Source organism: Spermophilus citellus (genome assembly GCF_964194105.1).
Source record: "Spermophilus citellus genome assembly, chromosome: 2".
Classification (NCBI taxonomy): Eukaryota; Metazoa; Chordata; class Mammalia; order Rodentia; family Sciuridae; genus Spermophilus; species Spermophilus citellus.
The window spans coordinates 22,525,112-22,550,238 of NC_138183.1; the positions used below are offsets into that span (position 1 = coordinate 22,525,112).

Sequence of the window (25,127 nt, forward strand, 5' to 3'; positions counted from 1 at the left end):
ATGTTGGGACAGTTGGGGGAATTAAATAGTGAATAAATGATCATGTATTATGAAGTGAGTTTTCCATGCCCTTTGTTGAAATCCAGGTTTGTGATCCTAATGGCTTTTCAAAATGGAAAGTAAGTTTAGAACCAGCTTTCATGATTCAAAAGTAATTTGTGTGCTTAGCACAGCTGTGGTTAGCACCAGCTGTACAATTGTGGTAGGTAATTTAATTGATAATTTTTCTGGTCTGTAAAGAGGCATGGTCTGATATTCATGCCCTTAATTCTAGTGTGAAAGGGGACAAAAATATTCTAATCATTTGGATGACAGAGAATATAACCTTAATTAAAGGTAAGCAAATAAAAAAATTTTAAAAGCAAAAATTATTATGTAGTTCCAGTTTAAGATTATGAAAATACTATTTCAAAAAGCTAGATAACTGACATCAATATTTTAAAACCAACTTCTATAACGAACATTTTCCCCTTTTGATTTATATAATATTTCATTAGGATTATTCTGCTATATTTATAATAGGCCTTCCAGTCTTTGAATTATCATTAGGTTTCATCCCTTAGGACATTTTAAGTGGTTGGCAGTGACTTCTTGGAGTTCTTTCCTGAGGATTCTGAGGCATGATTTAGGTTCTGTGGGGGAAAGAGTATCATTAAGAATGTCTATTATGTCTGCAGGAAAGAATGGATATTCTTGTTACATATTTGACATGCCTTCTATTAATCATATTCTTCGCTGAGATAGAGGTGTATTTATTTTGTCATATCACTTTCCTATTTAAAATCCTTCTATGACTTTCCTACCCTCAGGATAGCAAGGTCTAAAGGCCCAACTTGATGTCTGTTTACTTAGTTTTTTCAGTCTCTTTTACTGAGTGTCAGTCGTCTTCATGTCAGGTGTAAGGGGTATGTTGGTGAGTGAAAGAAACCCCTAGTTGGGGAGACCACTAGCAAAAAAATCAGTTAGTAATACATGCTAAGATAGAAAAATAAAGGATTAAATAAAAGAATGTATTTGGGGACATGATTTAGAATGAGTGTGGAATGGAGGGGTGGCCTTTTGGTGTGTAGAAATTAGCCAGGCTGAGAGATGGGAGGACCATTAAAGACAGATATGCCCCACGCAGGGGTTCAAAACTAGTGTGATACCTTTATGGAATTAAGGAAGGCCACAGTGGTGCCCCTGGTGGACATGAGGAAGAGCAATAGAGGGAACCAGGATTCTAGGAAGCCCTGATTTGAAAGGGTGTTAATGGTAGTGATGTAGTCACCCTGGATGATGAAGGAAGACTTGGAGCGGAGACTAAGAGTGGAGTCCAGAAGAGTTACTAAGCAGGGAACTTTTGCATTAGTCCAGGCCAAGTATTTTCAGTAGTTTTTTTTTTTTTTTTTTAATTGGTTGTTCACAACATTACAAAGCTCTTGACATATCATATTTCATACATTAGATTGAAGTGGGTTATGAACCTCCAATTTTACCCCAAATGCAGATTGCAGAATCACGTCGGTTACACATCCACAATTTTACATAATGCCCTATTAGTAATTGTTGTATTCTGCTACCTTTCCTATCCCCTACTATCCCCCCTCCCCTACCTTCCCATCTTCTCTCTCTACCCCATCTACTGTAATTCATTTCTCTCCTTGTTTATTTTCCCATTCCCCTCACAACCTCTTATATGTAATTTTGTATAGCAATGAGGATCTCCCTTCATTTCCATGCAATTTCCCTTTTCTCTCCCTTTCCCTCCCATCTCATGTCTCTGTTTAATGTTAATCTCTTCTTCCTGCTCTTCCTCCCTGCTCTGTTCATAGTTGCTCACATTATATCAAAGAAGACATTTGGTATTTGTTTTTTAGGGATTGGCTAGCTTCACTAAGCATAATCTGCTCTAGTGCCATCCATTTCCCTGCAAATTCTATGATTTTGTCATTTTTTATTGCTGCATAGTACTCCATTGTGTATAGATGCCACATTTTTTTTTTATCCATTCATCTATTGAAGGGCATCTGGGTTGGTTCCACAGTCTAGCTATTGTGAATTGTTCTGCTATGAACATCGATGTGGCAGTTATCCCGGTAGCATGCTCTTTTAAGGTCTTCAGGGAATAGTCCGAGAAGGGCAATAGCAGGGTCAAATGGTGGTTCCATTCCCATCTTTCCCAGGAATCTCCAAACTGCTTTCCAAATTGGCCGCACCAATTTGCAGTCCCACCAGCAATGTACAAGTGTACCCTTTTCTCCACATCCTCGCCAGCACTTGTTGTTGTTTGACTTCATAGTGGCTGCCAATCTTACTGGAGTGAGATGGTATCTTAGGGTGGTTTTGATTTGCATTTCTCTGACTGCTAGAGATGGTGAACATTTTTTCATGTACTTGTTGATTGATTGTATATCCTCCTGAGAAGTGTCTGTTCAGGTCCTTGGCCCATTTGTTGATTGGGTTATTTGTTATCTTATTGTCTAATTTTTTTGAGTTCTTTGTATACTCTGGATATTAGGGCTCTATCTGAAGTGTGAGGAGTAAAAATTTGTTCCCAGGATGTAGGCTCCCTATTTACCTCTCTTATTGTTTCTCTTGCTGAGAAAAAACTTTTTAGTTTAAGTAAGTCCCATTTGTTGATTCTTGTTATTAACTCTTGTGCTATGGGTGTCCTATTAAGGAATTTGGAGCCCGACCCCACAATATGTAGATCGGAGCCAACTTTTTCTTCTATCAGACGCAGCGTCTCTGATTTGATATCAAGCTCCTTGATCCATTTTGAGTTAACTTTTGTGCATGGCGAGAGAAAGGGATTCAGTTTCATTTTGTTGCATATGGATTTCCAGTTTTCCCAACACCATTTGTTGAAGATGCTATCCTTCCTCCATTGCATGCTTTTAGCCCCTTTATCAAATATAAGATAGTTGTAAGTTTGTGGATTAGTCTCTGTGTCCTCTATTCTATACCATTGGTCCACCCGCCTGTTTTGGTACCAGTACCATGCTGTTTTTGTCACTATTGCTCTGTAATATAGTTTGAAATCTGGTATCGCTATACCGCCTGATTCACACTTCCTGCTTAGAATTGCTTTTGCTATTCTGGGTCTTTTATTTTTCCATATGAATTTCACGATTGCTTTATCTATTTCTACAAGAAATGCCGTTGGGATTTTGATTGACATTGCATTAAACCTATAGAGAACTTTTGGTAATATCGCCATTTTGATGATGTTAGTTCTGCCTATCCATGAACAGGGTATATTTTTCCATCTTCTAAGATCTTCTTCTACTTCTCTCTTTAGGGTTCTGTAGTTTTCATTGTATAAATCTTTCACCTCTTTTGTTAGGTTGATTCCCAAGTATTTTATTTTTTTTGAGGATGTTGTGAATGGAGTGTTTTTCCTCATTTCCGTTTCAGAAGTTTTGTCGCTGATATACAGAAATGCCTTTGATTTATGCGTGTTGATTTTATACCCTGCCACTTTGCTGAATTCATTTATTAGTTCTAGTAGTTTCTTTGTAGACCCTTTTGGGTCTTCTAGGTATAGAATCATGTCATCTGCAAATAGTGATAATTTAAGTTCTTCTTTTCCAATTTTTATGCCTTTAATTTCTTTCGTCTGTCTAATTGCTCTGGCCAGTGTTTCGAGAACTATATTGAATAGAAGTGGTGAGAGAGGGCATCCCTGTCTTGTTCCAGATTTTAGAGGGAATGCCTTTAACTTTTGTCCATTCAGAATGATGCTAGCCTGAGGCTTAGCATAGATAGCTTTTACAATGTCAAGGTAAGTTCCTGTTATCCCTAGTTTTTCTAATGTTTTGAACATAAAGGGATGCTGTACTTTGTTGAATGCTTTCTCTGCGTCTATCGAGATGATCATATGGTTCTTATCTTTAAGTCTATTGATGTGGTGAATAACATTTATTGATTTCCGTATATTGAACCATCCTTGTATCCCAGGGATGAATCCTACTTGATTATGGTGCACAATTTTTTTGATGTGCCTTTTTTCCGATTCGCCAGAATTTTATTGAGGATTTTTGCATCTAGGTTCATCAGAGATATTGGTCTGTAGTTTTCTTTCTTTGAAGTGACTTTGTCTGGTTTTGGAATCAGGGTGATGTTGGCCTCATAGAATGAATTTGGAAGAGCTCCCTCTTTTTCTATTTCCTGAAATAAGTTGAAAAGTATTGGTATTAATTCTTCTTTAAAGGTTTTGTAAAACTCTGCTGTATACCCATCCGGTCCTGGGCTTTTCTTGGTTGGTAGTCTTTTGATGGCTTCTTCAATTTCATCCATTGATATTGGTCTGTTCAGATTGTGTGTATCCTCCTGACTCAGTCTGGGCAAATCATATGACTTAAGAAATTTATCGATGTCTTCACTATCTTCTATTTTATTGGAATATAGGTTTTCAAAATAATTTCTAATTGTCTTCTGTATTTCTTTTCAGTAGTTTTTAAATCATTTACTTAGGATTTTTTTTTCATTATATTTTGTCTTTTTATGGAAAATCATCCATCTCTAATGCATCTATTTGAGTTTGAGATTGTGTATCATTCATTTCTATAGTACTGTTTATCCTATTAACTTTCTTCCAAGTGGAGAAATTCCATTCTTATTTCCAATTTTATTGATTAATATTATCAAAGTTTTATGGTTATTTTTATTTTTATTTATTTATTTATTTTTTTAAAGTTAGGGTTTTTTTTTTTAAATTTTTTGTTTAGAGAGAGAGAAGAGAGAGATGGAGAGAGAATTTCAACATTTTATTTTTCAGTTATTGGCAGACACAACATCTTTTTTGTATGTGGTGCTGAGGATCGAACCCGGGCCGCACGCATGCCAGGCAAGCGCGCTACCGCTTGAGCCACATCCCCAGCCCCTTATGATTATTTTTAAAAAGAAACACAGCATTTAGGTTGATTTTCTCCCTTTTTAAGTATATTTTTAATTTTTATTCAAATTATTTGTTTTCTCATATGAGATTATATAATAATATACTAATGATTATTATATGTCAGGAAAAGTGCTGAGGACTTTATGTGAGGTTGGTATTTTATACATTTTACAGATGAAGCTCTGGTTTGAAATGATAATAGACCACTTAAGGTCAGATAATGAGTGATTGAATCAGAATATGAACCTGGGGCTGTAACCTGTAAGGCTGGCCACCAAATATTTTTTCATGAATTATAAAATATTTTTTAAAAAACTCAAAACCAACAACTACCTCAGCTTGTGAATTTATCTTTGATCGCTGTAATTATATTGATGTGCAGTATTTGGTTATTTTGTTTTTACTTAATGATTAATTTATAAGAACATTGTTTTATTTTTTAAAGTTAAAAATTTGGTGCACTGTAATTATACATAATAGTGGGATTCATTTGTACATGCATATAACATAATTTGGTCAATTTCATTGCCCAGTTCCTCTCCTTTCCCTCAAGAGCATTGTTTTAAATTTTTAAACATTGGATGTAAAATTTAGTTTTTAGTGTATGGTCTGGAGCCTAGTGTGCAAAAAGTTATGGTCTTTTAAATTTTTGTTTTTCACCTAGTGCTGGGGATAAAACCCAGGACCTTAATACAGGCTAAGCATGGGCTGCATTACAGAGCTATGCTCCCAGTTTGAAGTGTATTCTAATGTTTATAAGAAGCATTCTTCATAAGTCAAAAAGAATGTTCCAGTTTGTGGAATATGGAGCTCAGAATGTCCTAAGGCTTCTCATCAGTAACATTGTGCTTTTATGCTTGAGAACCTGTCTTGGAGACTGGTTGTAAATTAGTAGTTACTGAATTATAACTTCCTATTGCTGCTAAACTGTTTTTCTGATTTTCCTCTTAGTTTTGATAATTTTTTTTAATTAGTTGTTGGTGGCCCTTTATTTATTTTTTAATGTGGTGCTGAGAATCGAACCCAGTGCCTCACACATGCTAGGCAAGCGCTCTACCACTGAGCCACAACCCCAGCCCCTAGTTTTGATAATTTTGGCTTGATGAATTTTAAAAAATTTGTTTTAATTAGTTATACATGACAGCAGAATGCATTTTGATTCATTGTACACAAATGGAACACAACTGTTCATTTCTCAGTACACGATGTAGAGTTGCACCATATGTGCAGTCCATACATGTACCTAGTGCAATGATGTCCATCTCATTCCACCATTGGCTTGATAAATTTTGATGCAAAAGTTTAACATCTTTATTAGTAATTATAGTCTATTGTATTTTTTTTTTTTTTTTTTTTTTTGGTCAGAAGAAGGGCTTGCTGTTAAGTTTGAAAACTTCTGGGGCTGGGGTTGTGGCTCAGTGGTAGAGCTCTTGCCTAGCATGTGTGAGGCACTGGGTTCAATCCTCAGCACCACACACAAATCAATAAAGGTCCATCAACAACTAAAAAATACTTAAAAAAAAAAAAAAAGAAAACTTCTGGAATAAGGGAAGTGCAATCTAATAGCTGAAGTACCTGTTATATTTCATGCATGATGCAAGACTCTTTGACATATTTTCCTTTAATCTTCACAATAGCCTATGAAATATTATCACCGGAGTTCTACAAATGGGAAAAAATAACCTGAAATTAATATTTATAGCTTAAACTAGTGGATGTTTATGTAGCTATTATCTCAGTTTGTTTTAACAAAATAAGTTATATAGTTTAGGCATTCTTATTATTCCTGTTTTATAGATTAAAAAACTGACTTAGAGAGGATAAGTAATTTGCCTTGGCACATGACTAACAATGAACTTTATAAATATGAGATAATTTCAGAATTAAACTGGTTTCTGCCAGATAATGCTTCTATGCAATGGTTAAACATGTTTATTCTTTAGCTTATGTATGAAAATTCAGTACATAAAAGGCCAATGAATGATGTAAGTAGAGGATAAAAGAATGACTGTAAAAGCAGTAATATAATTATTCTTGCACATTGTTTTGATTGTAGATGATAGTCTCTTTTTTTTAAAAATATACTTTTAGTTGTAGATGAACATACGCTATCTTTATTTTTATGTGGTGTCAGGGTCAAACCCTGTGCTTCACACATGGGAGGCAAATGCTTTACAATTGGGCTACAGCCCCAGCCTAATGGTAGTATCTTGATGCATATTTTCCTGTTCTTCTTTTCAAGTGTAACTATTTGGTCAGATTTTTAGAGTATGTGCAGTCATGTACTGATAATAATACCTCTTATAAATTACAGAACCAGTGTAATATTTGGTGTGCTTATTATTATTATTATGAAAAAATTTTTTTAGTTGTAGATGGACCCAATATCTTTATTTATTTATTTTATGTAGTGTTGAGGATCAAACCCAATGCCTCATGTGTGTAAGGCAAGTGCTGTACCACTGAGCTGCAAACCCAGCCTGTGTGCTTATTATTATATCGTTATTAATAAACAAAGGATATAGATATTGAACATAACGTCTTTTAATTGATGAAAGTAGAATTAATTTTACTGTAGTTTATTGACTTTTCAGTTGTGAAATTTTAGGTCTATAGTATTAATTTCATTTTGCATGTTAGACTTAACCAGGATATTATGCAAGGTAACTGGTAATTTGTGGATAAATTGGGTAAAAGAGAAATAAAAGTTTTCTCTTTCTATTAATATAGTATTAGTGTACATTTCCTATTAAAGAAACATTTTTATTTAGAATTCTACTGTACAGTTAGCTTTGTATATTCACACTCATCAGAATAGCTAAAAATTAAAGCCTGATCATACCCATTGTTGGCAAGGATGTGGAACAACTGGAACTCTCATATACTATTGGTAGGAGTATGAAATAGTGAATTAACTTTGGAAAACTTTGGAAATGTGTACTGAAGTGAGGATGTGCATACTCCATGACTAAAGGTTTTTTTGTGTTTATATACAACAAAAATATGTATATATATGCATCAAAAGTATGTGTCTGGGAATGTTCATATCAGCATTATTCACAATAGCCTAAACCTGGAAATAATTGAATTTTTACAATAGAGGAAACTATAAATAGTAGTATTTTCATATTAGAGCAATGAAAGTGAACTACTATGAGCAACAACGTGGATGACTCTCAAATATAATGTAGAGAGAAAAAAAATCCAGACAAGAAGTTCATCTTACAATGATTTTGTTTCACTCATCTTTTGCTGTGACAAATACTTGAAAAGAACAACTTAAAGGAGGGGAGATTTACTTGGGGTGCCAGTCCATAAATAGTTGTCTCCTTTCCTCTGGGTCCAAGGTGAAACAGCTGATCATGGTGGAAAGGCCCAGCAGAGGAAAGCTGCTCAGCTCATGAGGGAGTCAGGAAGCAGAGAGAGGGGAGTGGGGAAGGGGCCTTAGGGAAGATGAACCTTTCCGGGACTTACCCCAGTATCCTATCTCCTCTAGCCATATCCACCAGCCTACACTAACCACCCAGTTAGTCCACTCAAATTAGCATGAACTGATTAGGTTATAGCTCTCACAATCTGATCATTTCACCTCTAAGTATTCCTGCATTAACAGGAGCTTTTGAGGAGACATCTTATATCCAAACCATAATAGATTCCATTTTTGCAAAATTGAAAGTGATTTTAGAATTCAGGGAAGTGATACCTTAAGGAGGAGGACCTGGTGACTTGGAGGAGTAAAGAGTTACAGGGCTGGTGTTTATATAGATGTGTTTATTTTGTATTTTAGGTATATAATTCAATTAAGTTTATATTAACCATCAAACTGAATGAATAATAAGGAAAAATGATTAAATAAGGTCAAAACACTGTATACCCTAGACCTAACAATTATGTAAGTTTACTGACAGAGTTTAACTGTTCTCTATTTGGACAGGTAAAGAATTAGTTCAGCTGGATTCTCAATTTTTCTGAGTTTTATAGATGATTCCAGACAATGTATAAGCAAATTTAGGAAATTCATCAATATTTAAAGTGATAATATTGCTAGAAGAAAATTAAGTAATTAATCTATTTAAAATTCCAAATAAGTTTATCATAAAAAAGAAAGTGTAATTTTTTTTTAAGAGAGGGGAGAGAGAGAGAGAGAGAGAGAGAGAGAGAGAGAGAGAGAGAGAAAACTTTTGATATTTATTTTTCAGTTTTTGGCAGACACAACATCTTTGTTTGTATGTGGTGCTGAGGATCGAACCCGGGCCGCATGAATGCCAGGCGAGCGCGCTACCGCTTGAGCCACATCCCCAGCCCAAGAAAGTGTAATTATGGACATGATTGTCATCATCAGTAATAATTTTCCACAGAGTCCTTTTAGGAATCAGTCTAAATTAGAAGGTTAGAAGAGGGAGTTTTCCTTTAGCCTTATCCCTCCTGATTTCTCTTGTAATCAGGTAGTAAGTTTGGATGAAGTGTGAATAGCAATTCAAGTTTCAAAGTTCCTGTATGTTATCATCATGTCTTATACTGTAGCTTAACTCGTGCTCAAATATCAATGTTTGAAAAAGTTTAGAAATTGGACCCTGGAATCATATCTTGATTGTGCCACTCCCTGGTTTAGTATCCTTGTACAAGTAAATTTACTTCCCTGAAGCTTCATCTCTAAGATGGGAATGATAATACCACTTCATTGGTTGTTGTGAGAATCATGGATCTTAAAGGACTATATAGTACTATGCACAAGTGCAGAATGCATTAGAAAAACAACTTGATAAATGTTAGCTAATATGATTTTTATCATTCTTTTAATAAGCATTGATTATAGATTTGTTTTTATTTTTATACATATTTACTTGCTTTATTATTGCTCTAGATTTCTTTGAACTTTTGTTGTCACTTGGGAACATCCTACAGCTTTCATTCATGCTTGCTTTGAGAATAGGGCACAAATTTCAGAAATGATAGAGAATAGTGTGGACCTGGCCTTCCAGAATAGTTATCTTAATCTTGATTCTTTGGTGAGGCTTTTAAAAAATATATTATTTCTCAGTGCCCAGTGTTTTACCTCTCTTAGCACATAATCCCTTCATTCAAGTGAGATCCAAGGCCAATTGTCATCAGTGTCTCTATACCTTTCTTTCTACCCACAGGAATTATTGATGTGTCAAATCCTATTTCTGCTCTCTTCTCCATGTAAAAGAGAAGAAACTTGTTATTTCTTACTTAAAATGTTGTGTTAGTTGATAATCAAAATATAGTAAAAATGCTTTAGTATTTTTACTATATGATTTTTATCATTCTTTTAATAAGCATTGATTATAGATTTGTTTTTATTTTTATACATATTTACTTGCTTTATTATTGCTCTAGATTTCTTTGAACTTTTGTTGTCACTTGGGAACATCCTACAGCTTTCATTCATGCTTGCTTTGAGAATAGGGCACAAATTTCAGAAATGATAGAGAATAGTGTGGACCTGGCCTTCCAGAATAGTTATCTTAATCTTGATTCTTTGGTGAGGCTTTTAAAAAATATATTATTTCTCAGTGCCCAGTGTTTTACCTCTCTTAGCACATAATCCCTTCATTCAAGTGAGATCCAAGGCCAATTGTCATCAGTGTCTCTATACCTTTCTTTCTACCCACAGGAATTATTGATGTGTCAAATCCTATTTCTGCTCTCTTCTCCATGTAAAAGAGAAGAAACTTGTTATTTCTTACTTAAAATGTTGTGTTAGTTGATAATCAAAATATAGTAAAAATGCTTTAGTATTTTGTCAGACTCCCTCTGTAATCCAGATCCTGCTCTTATGAATTCTTACCACTCTTGCCTCAGTCAGATGTGGTGTGCCATGTTCTTTTCATCTTCTGTACTTTCTTGTAACTGATTGTCTGCTTGGGATTCTTCTAATCTTTAGGATTCAGTTTTCCTATCACTTCCTCCCTGAAGTGCTCCTTGATCAGGCAGACCAGTACAATCTGGATCTTAAATTTCTCTTTTTGTAATATCAAGGCATGTTGCAAAACTGGTGTCTTGACTCCCTTTCTGGGATGTCAAGTTAATATCCCTTAAAAGAACAAAGTAGCTACTGTTTACTAAAATAATATCTGAGAAATGTATTTGTTTTTAAGATATGACCAATAACTTCAGTTCCTCTCTCTCTGTTTTAGGTAATGGAACTGCTGGTCCATCTGAATAAGCGTATAAAAAGCCGCCCCAAAATACAGCTCCCAGTGGAGACACTACTGGTTCAATACCAGGACCCTGCTGCAGTTTCCTTTGTCACAGTGAGTGCTGTTTGGAGTTTTCTTTCATAATATTTATCATATGTCACCAGTGTATTGGCAAGCTTAGAATTTTACTGTAGGCCACTTCTAAGTAAAATATGGGATATTTTTCTTTAAATGACACACTGAGTGCTGATCCAAAGGAAATACTGCTTTAAAAGAAATGGCAGGAACAAGGTAATGACCATTTGCTTGGGGCAAAGAATTGTTGGTGAAATGACTTGTGGTATATTGATACATAAAAGAATGATTTCACATATAGAATCTAAAAAAGTTGATTTTATTGAGGGTAGAATAGTGGTTACTAGAGGCTGGGAGAGTAGGTGGGGAAGAGGGAAGGGGAAGTGATGGATCACTGGGTACAGAATTTCAGTTGGAGGGCTGGGGATGTGGCTCAAGCAGTAGCGCGCTCGCCTGGCATGCGTGTGGCCCGGGTTCGATCCTCAGCACCACATACAAACAAAAGATGTGTCCGCCGAAAACTAAAAAATAAATATTAAAAAATTCTCTCTCTCGCTTTAAAAAAAAATTTCAGTTGGAGCAGAAGAAGTTCTGTTGTGCTTGTTGCACGTAGCATGCCTTTTGACATCAGTAATGTACTGTGCATTTGAAAAGGGTAGAAGAGAGGATTTTGAAGGTTTCACTATAAAGAAATAGTAAATGTTTGAGGACATAGATATATTTAATCTGATATAAACATTATACAGTGTATACATGTATTTAAACATCATGGTACTCCATTAGTAGCTGCAATTTTTGTTTTTGTATATCAATTAAAAATAAACTTAATTGGGGCTGGGGTTGTGGCTCTATAGTAGAGCACTTGCTTATCATGTGTGAGGCACTGGGTTTGATCCTCAGCACCACATAAGAAATAAACAAAATAAAGGTATTATGTCCATTTATAACTAAAAGTGTTTAAAAAATTAAAAATGAATGATTTGATTAAAATTTTTTTTTAGTTGTTGATAGACATTTATTTATTTATCTTTATGTGGTGCTGAGGACTGAACCCAGTGCCTCACACATGCTAGGCAAGCTCTCTACTACTGAGGTACAACCCCAGCCCGTGATTTGATTCTTAAGAGGCTATATGAGACAAGTCTGAATAGAGAGAAGGGTTATGTAGTATAGACATGATAATAGAAAAAGAGAAAAGAGTGAAATGGCAAGAAGACATAAAGATTTGAATAAAAAAAAATCATTGTTTCTTTTATGTGTAATTCAGAAATGTATGCTTTTCAAAATTGGAATAAATCTGAGGCTAGTGAGAAATATTCCTATTAAACTGTTGTTTTCATGAAAATGAAATATAAAAAATGTTGATGCTACATGAAGACAATGGTACTCTTTTCCTGGTCCTCGTAGTTCCTAGCTTTGAGGCAGAATCTATTGAATCTTAATCTGACATCAGGAGTTGCAAAACTTTTGGAGCCACTTAATGGTCTAGACATCTTGCCTGTGCCTGTTTTGGACATATCATTCCATTACAAATGTCCCTTTCTTTAAGCAAATGGAAACACTGTGTCAATAAACCTGTCAAATAAGAAGGTATTTAAAGCTTGTTCATTTTAATGAAGAACCTTTATAAAAGCAAATCTTTATGTGTAAATATAGATATGTATCTACGAATTTGCTTCAAATATGGCTTTTGCATGGATTATAGAGATAAAAACATGCCTACTGCCCTCCTCTTCCCCTGGTTGATCATCCATTGTGGAGTTATTGGAGTGAGGAACTATGGAGTGCTGTAGTATCCTAACATTGTAGAAATTGACCATTTGGGAATTATAGCCTGGGATTTGTTAACACATGTTCTCCTAGCTTATAAGAATTAATGCAACAAACTGGGAGATCTGATGCTAATGTATGTATGTAGGTTTAGTTAGGTTAAATGATTGTAGTTTTTCTTCTTAGTGATAAGTAATTACATGCATGAGTGGCTTAGATTAAGTCATCTTCCTCACATGAAGCCCACCTTAAGGTGAGCAGTTTGAATACATTGGACTGAAATTTCTCCTCAGGTATAGTAGTTGGTCAAGCTTTAATAAATGTGGAGAAAGGATGATTAAAGTTTGTGGGTTTTTTTTTTTTTTTTTTTTTGGTAAAACCCATAACTCTCTTTCAGCATGTGTTTTTGTTGAAATCATATTGTCTTCACTCTCACTTGCTTTTCTCTTCTTGCATTAGAATTTTACTATAATTTATGTGAAGATGGGCTATCCTCGCCTACCAGTGGAAAAGCAATGTGAATTGGCCCCTACGCTTCTTACTGCCATGGAGGGGAAGCCTCAGCCACAGCAGGATAGGTATGATTTCCTCAGTTATCTTATTTCCCACCTATAAGAATTAATAACAGCTTTTTAAATATAGGTTCATATTTGGTTTCACTTGGCAAATGGCAAGCTTGAGCTCTTTCAGCTGACGAATAGTTGCATTTTCTGTGGTACCTTACAGTTATTGTTTTACTATTATAAAATTTCTTAATGTGAACATTGAAAAAATGTGCAGGACTGATATATTTTTGTCAGTTGTTTTTAAGCAGTTAATTTTATGTGATGGTAAAAATTAGAGTTAAAAATCCATCTCATCAAAACATTTTTATCTTGCCAGGCACAGTGGTGCATGCCTGTAATCCTAGCGACTTGGAAGGCTGAGGCAGGAGGATCACAAGTTCAAGGCCAGCCTCAGCAACTTAGCAGGGCCCTAATGCAACTTAGTGAGACCCTGTCTCAAAATAAAAAATAAAAAGGAATAAGGCTGTGGCTCAATGGTTAAGCCCCCACTGGGTTAAATTCCTGGTACTAAAAAAAGAAAGGAGGGGGCTGGAGTCATGGCTCAGTGGTAGAGTGCTTGCCTGGCATGCACAGAGTCCTGGATTCAGTCCCCACCATTGCAACAATAACAATTTTCAGTTCACATTTATTTATTTGTTGTCATACTTTTTACAGTGTTGGAAATTGAACCCAGGAATAATTTATGAGCATATTCAATATTTCAATAAAAACTTTATTGAAAGAATGTGTTGTAATTAAGCTTTATCTAAGATTTAATGTAAATTCTGTTCTGATAATTTCATGTATTAACATTACAATTACTTTATGTACATTCTTTCCACATGCTTTAGCGCTGAGCCAAATTGGCAAAATGCCAGTTACCACTCAGTGTACTGAATTTTCAGTAAGAAAGAAATCGAGGCCAGTTCCTAGATTAGGACTTTATACATTAGTATGTTGAAAATGAGTGACTCTAGCTGCAACCACCAATTTCTGTCATGTGATTTTTGTTTCATCTGTTATTTGCTTGTATTACAACCTTATTTTTTAAGTAGTTGCAATAAATATAATTGTTTTTTCAGCTTAATGCATCTTTTAATACCAACCCTTTTTCACATGAAATACTCTGTTGAATCATCAAAATCAGCTTCTCCGTTTAATCTTGCTGAGAAACCAAAGACTGTGCAGCTGCTTTTGGACTTCATGCTAGATGTCCTTCTGATGCCTTATGGGTAAGTTAAAAAATAATAATGAAACTAAGCAACTAAGCAGCCCGTTCTTGATTCCATTTAACACGTGGAAATTAAGTGCTGTTTTAAGTGATCCAGCTCTCACTTGTAAATTGATACATATCAGATTTTTTTTTGCTCTTGTCCCAACCTTTTATAAACTCTAATTCCACTACTTATTGGCCTTATAAATGCTGAGCTGCTGTTGTGATTTCAGATTCAATCTGTTCAAGCTAAAATTGCATTTTCCCCATAAAAATCTTTCTACTTTTTATGTTACTTTGGTGCTATGATCATTTTTCTAGCCATCTTAATATAGAATTATAAATCATCTTCATCTTTTCTTTTCCTTCTTGCTACAGTATCAGTTCCATAATACCTCCTTCCTCCTTAATATTGTAGAACCATTTTCACTGCTATCATTTTGTTTTGGCTTTTTTCATTTCTTGTCACAATTTCTTTCTTGTCAGCCACTCTTCTTAAAACCTCTCTACACTGATAGAAGTTAGAAGATAGAAGCAGATAGAAGCAGATAGAAGTGCATTAGTTTTGTTTCCCCATAACAGTAACTACCTACCTGTATGACCACTTTGTGTTGTTATTGTATTTTTAGTATTTAGTAGAATGGAAGCTCTTTTGTATTTGAGAATTTTTTTTTTTTTTTTTTAACCTGACTTTTGATCCTGACCTGGTGTCAGGTTGTGGGCTGTTGCTAGCTTGTCTATTTTGTTCTGCTGCCAGAAACAATTTTTAAGTATTGCTCCTTGCCCCTCTGGCTTGTAGAAATTGTGAATTCTTTTTAAATTAATTTTTAAATTGATTCTTTTTAGTTACATATTACATTAGGATACATTTTGACATAATCACAAAAGCATGGAATAAAATTTGCTCTAATTCAGTCCCCAGCCTTTACCCTTGCCCTCCCTCCCCCTTGCTCATCACCCTCTACTGATCTTTCCACAACTTATTAGTACACACACACACACACACACACACACACAAACACACACACATTTTTTTTAAATTAGTATCTTGGATATACTTGATGTTGGTTTCATTGTGCTGTATTCATGTATGTACATATGAAATTTTTGTCAGATTCATTCCACTGTACTTCTCTTTTTCTTCCTCCTCAGTTGCCTTCATTTACTGATTTTTTCCTCTGTTGATGAGAGATTCTCTCACTCTCCCCCTCCCTTATTCTCTGATACCTTACACATATCATAGAAAATATTCAACCTTTGGCTTTTTGGGACTGGCTTATTTCACTTAGCATGCTAGTCTTCCAGTTCTGGTCATTTCCTAGCAAATGTCATATTTTCTTTATGGTTAATACTCCCCTGTGTGTGTGTGTATCACTTTTTTTTTTTTTCCCATTTATCTGTTGAAGGGCACCTAGGTTGGTTCTAATAGCTTGAGTGTTGTGAATTGTGCTGCTGTGAACATTGATGTGGCTATGTCAATGTAGTATGATGATTTTAAATCCTTTGTATGTATACTGAATCGCATAGAGTTTCCGTTCTGAGTTTTTTGAGGACTTTCCATACTGCTTTCCTGAGTGGTTGCACTAATTTGCAGTCCCACCAACAGTGCGTGAATGAATCTTTTTCTACACTTTCTTGCCAAGATTTATTATTACTTGTAGTCTTGATAATTGTCACTTTGACTGGAGTTAGATGAAATTTCATGTAGTTTTGATTTGCAGTCCTCTAATTGCTATCATGATTCTTACCTCATCACAAGTATTATATGGTGGTAAGCTTGGCATGGCTGCATATCATGAGTCCCTCAATCCAGAGATGAGAGTTCAGCCTGTCTGATTCCTTTCCTCTTCAATTTTGTCTTCTTTTGCTCCTTTACTTTGTTAGCTTGATTTTTCTGGGTCTTCAAACACTCCATGTTTATTCTCTCAATTTCTGTCATATCATTTCTCTGTGGTTTCTTTGTCTGATAATATATATGATAAATGATATATATATATATATATATATATATATATATATGAGATAAATAAATGATAATATATATGATAAATGCTCTTCCACATGTTGTGTTGTCATTGTCTTGTCTTGTTCTATATGGCAGGGACTCAGACTTGTCCCTTTTTCTATTCCTCAGGCTTGTGCTTAGAATTTGATGATTTGCAGAGTGTTACATGTTCAGTACTTACTGATTGATTTACTTAATGCCACAAGTCTTGCTAGGACCTAGAAATAAACGAAAGCCTCCTTTTGTATTTGTTCAATAAGGAGGCATCCAGAATTGACAGATGATGATGGCTTTGGTATATAAACCTTGAAATCCAAATATAAGTTAGGAACATGATTTACCAAAGCTAGTGATTCCTCACATTTTCTTACTGATGAGAACTTGCCTCATATATATAAAACACTAAAGTGATTCCCTAGTAGATTTAAAAAGTAGATGAATTTAGGAATTGAAGTGAATATGTCCTATAAGTAATGTAAAGTAATTTAGAGTTGAAGGACTTGAATTAATATTTATACCAAAATTTTATGTTGTACTTGAGGAATACTCGTTTAATTGGAATAAAATTAATTTATCAGAATTTATTTCTACTCTTTATAAGCTAGAAAGAAATAGGATGATAAATTAATATTAAGAACATGTAAAATGCTTTAAACATATAATGGACAAGTATAATTTTTTTATGACTTTTTCCTCCTTGAACCACCTGCTTTCTTTTTCTTTCTTTTTTTTTTTTTTTTTTGCTTTTGGGGTCTTAGGTGATTATATAGTAGGGGTTTGGAGTTTTTTGTAGGTATATAAATCATTCAGGGAGAATTGAAAGGTGAATTTACAACTTAGTAGAAATGAGAAATGTGTGTGTAAAATTACTCTCTATTTGGCCTCTGCCTACCACCAAGAAACCTGTGTCTCTATTTGTCAACTAAAATCTCAAAAGGCTTGAATCCATAGTGACTCACAGAACAATAATAGATTAAGAGTGAACAAAATATTTTTATTGTTGATAACTGCTGTAGTTAATTTATAACCAGGTTGAATGAAGTACTCTTCTTGTTAATTTGCTGAAAATGTAGATACCTTTTCTTAGATACCAATAAAATTATGATAAATTTTTTATTTCAGATGTTTATTCTTCTAGAAACATGGGAGGACAGTATATGATTGAATGTCATATATGTGGATAGGTGTATATATATATATATACACACACAAATGCATGTGTTTTTACAGAGCATTAAAGTTTTATTTCCTTTCCAGATATGTGTTAAATGAATCCCAGAGTCGCCAAAATTCATCTTCAGCACAGGGTTCTTCTTCAAACAGTGGGGGAGGTTCTGGAATTCCACAGCCTCCCCCAGGAATGAGCTTTTATGCAGCTAAACGAGTTATTGGTGATAACCCATGGACACCTGAACAGTTGGAGCAGGTATCACACACTGCTCATCATGGGACTTGACCTTGTACACTTGCCCCTATGAAGTTCATGGAAGCATGTGTGACATAATTCCAGTATATTCAGGCTCTCTAATGAAATATGTTTGAAAGGAGCAATTGTGTAATGTGTTCTTTTCATCATGTCAGTTATTTGTTAAAGCCTGGGAAAGGGAGGAGTGGGAAATGCTTTTAAATTTTTCTTACATTGTTCACATATTTCAAGAATCAAGCACAGCCTATTTATAAATTGAGTATACTTAATTTCTGTCACTTTAGTTTATAATTATAGGCTTAATAATTATCTAGCTCCTTTGGTGCAGTTAAAGTGCAGTTTATCTTATTCAGCTTTTTAGGATGTACATTTTGTGTAAAGTGAGGAACTCCTGTGCTTCACAAGTGACAATGTGGGGGAAAAGCATGACTCCCTTTTATATTTCTTCCTGGGAATTTAAAAATTGGCATTAAGAATTTTATTCTGGATTTAAACAGGACACAGATGTTCTCTGAGCAGCTTTTAAAAATGACTGGTGCTCTACAGAGAAGGTGCCTCACTGTGTCTGTGTCATCAGGCACCTCAGGGAAGAACAGATGAGATCAGTATGTAATTATTTTGGAATTCAAGCAACATGGGTTAGTCTTCTAATCCTTCCTTTATTTCTCCATGGCAGTCTCAATGATTTGATCCTTTTCTTTTTGGGAATATAAGTGACCATTTATCAAAACAGTGTTCCCAGGAGAGGGAAAAAGAGGCAAGTGGGGCGTTCTTGAAACTAGCAAATTCATAGAATGTTTTATTCAGTGAGGATTATAATTGATTAGATTTACTTTATGTTTTATACACATCTTTTTTTTCCTTTCTTTTTTTTTTTTTTGTATCCTTAAACCCCGATGTAAGGTAAATAGTAACAGAAGCTACACTTTACTAGTATGATCTGTGACAGGCACTATACTACTTTGAATACATTATCTCATTTAATCCTCACAGCAACCCAATGAGTTATAGAATTATTATTTCCAATTCTAAAAGGCAATAAGTTTTTGAGATTCACTAAGGTCTCACTTCTGTTACTAGGCTTCGAATCTATGTCTAGGCGTTACAACTACAAATTCTGGAGAGTAGTTTTTAATGTTCACTTGTAATCTTAATGCTCGTCATTAAGAATTAAAAGAGCTTTTGTAAATGCATTTTGTCAGTTTCACATCCTACTGTTGAAATAGTTTTAATATTTTCTTCTAATTTTTAAATACCTTTTGTTTTTTCTAAATAAAACAGCTTTTAAGCTGGGTGCAGTGGCATGGGTGTAATCCCAGAGACCCAGGAAGTTGAGGCAGGAGGATCTCAAGTTTGAGGCCAGCCTCAACAATTTAGCAAGACACTGTCTCAAAATAAAAACTGAAAAGGGGTATGGATGTAGCTAAGTGGTAAAGTGCCCCTGTGTTCAATTCCAAGTACCATAACAAAACAATCCCCTCCTGCAACCTACCAGCTATTATTTTTTGTAATTTTAAAGTTAGAGGTCTAATGAGTGAAAAATCATATAGGTTTGGGATGTTGCTCAGTGGTGGAATACCTAGCATGCATAGGACTCTGGGTCCGTCTTCCCTTTTTTTAATCCTCCGGATTTGCTTTTTCCATAGCAAAAAGGAAAAAAAAATGTATAAAGGGAAGTTAAAAATTATCTGAAATCTTGCCACCCTAGTTTGTCATTCATCTACAGCTTGTTCTCTGTGTTTGTATATAAATAGTTTTACACAATACATGTTTACTCACCATTCACATAATATTTATAGTTTTCTTTTATCATTTCATAGTGTTCAGGTTAAAAAAAAAGTCCATCCTTTTGAATATTTCTGTAGAATGTAATTGCATGTAATATTTTTTAACTAGTCTCCCATTCATGTACATCTGTGTCATTTTCAGTTTTCTTAAACACGTTTTTATTTATGTTTTTGTGTACTCAACTTTCATAGCTGTTTTTTTTAGTGACTTACATAAAATGAGTCTTTTTTAGCTCTTGTTACAAGTAAGTTGTGTTTAGTAGAGGAGTGAAGGCACCATTTTATGATTTTTTTTTACATCATTTTAAATATAGCTTTTCTTGTTTAATAAGTGTAAATTTACCAATCCCAATCATTTATACACGAGCTATTATGTAATTGATTTTTCTAAAAATGAAGGGATATGGCTTAGTGGCAGAGTGCTTGCCTAGCGCATGTGAGGCACTGGATTCGACCTTCAGCACCACATAAAGATAAATGAATAAAATAAAGGCATGCCGTCCATCTTAAAAAAAAAATGAAGTTTTACTTTTCATGCATTTTAATCCTGGAGTTATTTTGTAGTGAAATTCATAGCTCCTTCACATTGCATGTAGTTCTAAGCAGTTCCTTTCTTTAGTCTGTGTTTCATTTCAGTTATTCAATTTGATTGAATACTGTCTGGGTTTTTAGTATCTAAAAATATAGAGGACAAAATTTGTATGTTAACAGTAGAGTGGAATTCTATAGAATGTGAGTTGTTTAGTACTCTTTGAACTATTATAAAAATTAATGGAGCACTTTATTCTTAATGTACTACCCTCTTACCTGGAGGCCCCAGAAGTAGACTTTAAAGCTTCATCATTCTAGGGAGGCTGCATAACCTCAAGTGAAGCTGGGTATCATAATAGTTTTGTAGTCTAATAGACTTTGATTTGAATCTGGCCTTCATTACTGTGTGTCTTGATCTCTTTTGTCTTGCCTCAGTTTTCTTACCTGAAAAGTATATAGAGTAGCATCTATCTCATAGATTGTGAGGGTTAAATGAAATCATGAATATATATGATTTAGTACAGTCCCTGGCACATTATAAACCTAAATAGGAGCTCCTACTATTGTTACTATTAATCCTTGGTTTGTGACCACACTGATAGTTAAACATTGTTTTTAGTGGGTATAATTTGTTTCCCTGACCACGCTTTCTTCTTCCCTTCATTTATCTACAGTGCAAATTGGGCATTGTGAAATTCATAGAAGCTGAACAGGTGCCTGAACTCGAAGCTGTTCTCCACCTGGTGGTTGCTTCTAGTGACACACGTCACAGTGTGGCAACAGCGGCAGACCTCGAATTGAAAAGCAAGCAAAGGTAACTAAACTTTTCAAAATTGAAAGGACCAAATTTCTAAAAATTTTACACACATTTGTTCTTTTAAGATGTTAAGGAATGCAGTATTCAATTTAGGATATTATGAAGTATACTACTAAGTAAAGTTTATTGAAGAGCAGAATTCTGAGTAAGACAAAAAAGAAAGCTGTTTAGAGATAGAATTTAAGCTGGAGTAGGTTAGGAATGTCATCATGAAATAGGACTTTTAGCTAGGTTAAGATCAAAAGGAATTTTAAGACATATGTTAGATGTAAGAAGTGATTTTTTTTTCTGTTTTCTGGATTAACAGTTGGCTATTTTTAATAAAGAACATGTATATTATGGCTATACATTGAAAATAATGTTCATGAAAAGAGTTGCTGAATAGATCCTAATTTACACAGGAGCAGATACAAAAAGTAACTAGACTTGTAGGAAATTTTTGGTATAAGAAATAAAATCAAGACAGAATAAAAGGAATTGTGAAAATTACCCTCATTGGTTAACTATTACCAAGTGTTTCTTTGTTTTGTAAAATATGTTTAAATCTGAAGTATTATAGAAGGGAAATAATGGTGGGGCTCAAGGATTAATTAGTAGCAGTTAGCTGAGAAAAGATGTAGGTGAATCATGCCTAAGCTAGAATTGTAGAACATCTTTGCTAATAGTAGATTGTGAATAGCTGAGAAGAGGCAGATTGATAAATTGTGAAATAAGAGGTGGATCAGAAAAGTAGTTGAAGCAGCATAATAAATTGTGTTTGCACAAATAAGGCATACTTGAAAGCAAAACCAATGTGAGAAGGTGGAGAGAAGATGGTGTGGTAAAACTTGACCCAGGCAAGTGAGAGGAAGATTTGCACTATTGCTAGATTTTTTTAAATGATTGGGTGAAGTCTGCTGTGGAATGGGGGTGGTGGTGGTAATCTTCATACATCATAATTCATGTGATCTATATTTTCTTCTAAGCTATCTTTGATAAGAGAGTCTCTCCATTTCCTCTCTTCTACAGTGTTAATTGTCATTTTATTTGTATGTTTGTAACATTTTCCTTTGGTAACAAGTGTTGGGGTTATAGTTTTTTAAAAATTATTGAAATGGGAAGAAAAATAATTTTAACACCTTATATCAAAACCTTCCATAGCTTAATTGACTGGAATAATCCTGCCATCATTAATAAAATGTACAAGGTATACCTTGGAGATATACCACTGAAGACAAAAGAGGTAGGTTGATTGATTTATTCTCCCATCAACATAAAAAGCATTTTGTTGACATGAACTGTATATATTTGTGTGTTTTCTTCTAGTTACTTTGGTTTAAGCTAAATCTATATTAAATACTTGTTTAAGCCATCCTAGTCTAGGTGAAATCTCCTAGTAACTTAGTTTAAGATCTGGTGTTTTTTTTTTTTTTTTTTTTTTTTTTTTAATATATATTTTTTAGTTGTAGATGGACACCTTTATTTTGTTTATTTTTTTATTTTTATTTTGTTTGTTTATTTTTATGTGGTGCTGAGGATCGGACCCAGTGCCTCACACATGCTAGGTGAACACTCTACCACTGAGCCACAGCCCCAGCCCCATCTGGTGTTTTTAATGTAGGCACATAATAATCATGATGCATTGTCTAGTTTAGGGATCAGCAAACTTTTCCTGTTACTTTGCAGACCTTATATAAGGCTACTTACCTCTTGTAACATGAAAGAAGCAGTCTGATATATGTAACTGAATGAGCATGGTTGTGTTTCAATAAAACACTTGGATACTAACATTTGAATATCATATAGTATTCATGTATTATAAAACTTTATGCTTTTTTAAAAAAACTATTTAAAACATAAAAGTGATTCTTGAGTCATAGGCAATTATCAAAATAAATGATGTGCCAGATTTGGCTTATGTGCTGTAGCTTGCTCACCCCTGGCCTAGAATCTAGAACAAAAGATGGGTTCTTCTGCTGTTTTAAGGTAAGATTTTAGCTTAATGACATAAGTTTATACCACATTTAAAAGTGTTGCAAATCCAAACCTAGACATACAAGGTTGATTTGTTTGCTTTCTTGCTTTGACCCCTGAGCCACATTCCCAGCCCTATTTTGTATTTTATTTAGAGACAGGGTCTCACTGAGTTGCTTAGCACCTTGCTTTTGCTGAGGCTGGCTTTGAATTCGAGATCCTCCTGCCTCAGACTCCGAGTTGCTGGGAATTCAGGTGTGCACCACCACACTCAGCTTTACTTTCTTGCTTTTTAAACCATAGCTAGTTGTTTTAAAAATCATGTTAGCTCTATTTAGATTAAATTGAATGTGGTGCAGCAGAACTATGAATTGAGACCCCTGAGTTCCAGCCCTGAATGGCTGCATGTGATATGTTGGGTAAGAGTAGCTCATCATAGAACTTCTCTGGGCATCATGTTCCTTATGTAGGAAGATTAGATTACTGGTTCTCAGAGTGTACCATGGACTTTTGGGGTCACAGGGATTTTTAGAGGTTTTCAAAGACAAGAGATCGTTTGCTATATTTTTTTGTGTGTGATGATACAAATGATGGATGTATGTGCTGGGATCCTCCCACAAATCAAAGGAATACCATGTAACCAAACAATACTGGCAGCCATTCTGATCTTCATTGGTAAACACTGATGGTTATAAAAAAGGAAAGGAAAGAGAGAATAAAACTCAGTTTTACTTAAGAATATCCTGATGAAGCAGTAGAAATTGTTTTGCTTCTATAGTTATTGAGATAGGTATTTGGCAGATATTTTCTCTAAAAGAAAAAAAAATGAAGTCCCTTCAAGGAAGGCAAATGATTTTTGGGGAATGATAAAAATTGAGCTTTCAAGGAAAAATTAGAATTATGGGAAACTTGAACTCACCACAATGACTTAGCTTATCAATACTTGGGGCTTTTTCCTGATGAAATTGGTGGTATATGAACACCTGATTTTTTGAGAGTGTGTGTCATATGATGAAACATTAGCTTAACTCAGTGAGCCAGTATATTCCAGATAACCAATGCTGTTAGAAAAATATACAGATGTAAGGGAGTTATTCAAAGTGCAAGATAGACCATGTAATTTATGATATGTAAAAGCTCACTGATTTGGCTTGAGCTCCAAATTAAAGCTAACTTTAAAAAAATAAATATATATATATTTTAGTTGTGGATGTACACAATATCTTTATTTAATTTATTTATTTTTATGTTGTGCTGAGGATCAAACCCAGTGCCTCACATGTGCGAGGTGAGCACTCTACCACTGAGCCACAATCCTACCCCTAGAGCTAACTTTTATTTATCAAGTTTTGGTACAGTGTCAAAAAATATCCATAATTACCTGAAGAGGTTAAAATAATCCCCACATTTCTCATTATATATTCATGCAAGCTGGATCTTATTACATACTTCAACTAAAATAACCTATCACAGCAGACTAAGTGCAGAAGAATATATAAGAATCCATATCTCTTCTAGTAAAATGGCTGTTGAAGATGTTTGCAAAAAGTGTAAACAGTGCTACTCCTTTGGTGTAGTGTTTTTGATAAAATAGCTATTTTTCATAAAAAAGTTTTTTTAAGAAAATATATAATGAGTTCATTAATGTTTCTGAGTAAATAAACATTTAAAAAAATTTTCAGTTTTAATATATAATAAATGCTGACAGGTTATACTGATGGAAATAACAGTTTTTTTTGAGTCGTTAGTAATTTTCAAGAGTATAAGATGATAAATGATTTTGAAATGCTGACTTATAATCATACATACTTCTTACAGGGAGCAGTTCTGAAGCCAGAGCTGAAAAGGGACCCAGTTAGTACTAGAGTCAAGTTAAAGATTGTCCCTCATCTCCTTCGCTCTAGACAAGCTGCTGAAACTTTCCCAGCTAACATTCAGGTAATTTATTTCTTTCAGAGC

At 34.4% G+C, this 25,127-nt stretch overlaps 1 protein-coding gene across 5 annotated transcripts in view; it reads left to right on the forward strand.

Moving 5' to 3' along the window:
• The window catches only part of ECPAS (Ecm29 proteasome adaptor and scaffold), a 127,170-nt gene that overhangs the window by 34,081 nt on the left and 67,962 nt on the right, over positions 1–25,127 (forward strand). For 4 of the 5 annotated variants that reach the window (XM_081282381.1, XM_081282382.1, XM_081282379.1 and 1 more), the window contains 7 exons: positions 11,044–11,160; positions 13,351–13,469; positions 14,519–14,668; positions 17,912–18,080; positions 21,073–21,212; positions 22,356–22,437; positions 24,987–25,106. In XM_081282381.1, the coding sequence (XP_081138507.1) occupies positions 11,044–11,160; positions 13,351–13,469; positions 14,519–14,668; positions 17,912–18,080; positions 21,073–21,212; positions 22,356–22,437; positions 24,987–25,106 (897 nt within the window). Of the gene's footprint in view, positions 1–11,043; positions 11,161–13,350; positions 13,470–14,518; positions 14,669–17,911; positions 18,081–21,072; positions 21,213–22,355; positions 22,438–24,986; positions 25,107–25,127 lie in introns of those variants that run through there. The other variant, XM_081282383.1, reaches the window with a different exon arrangement.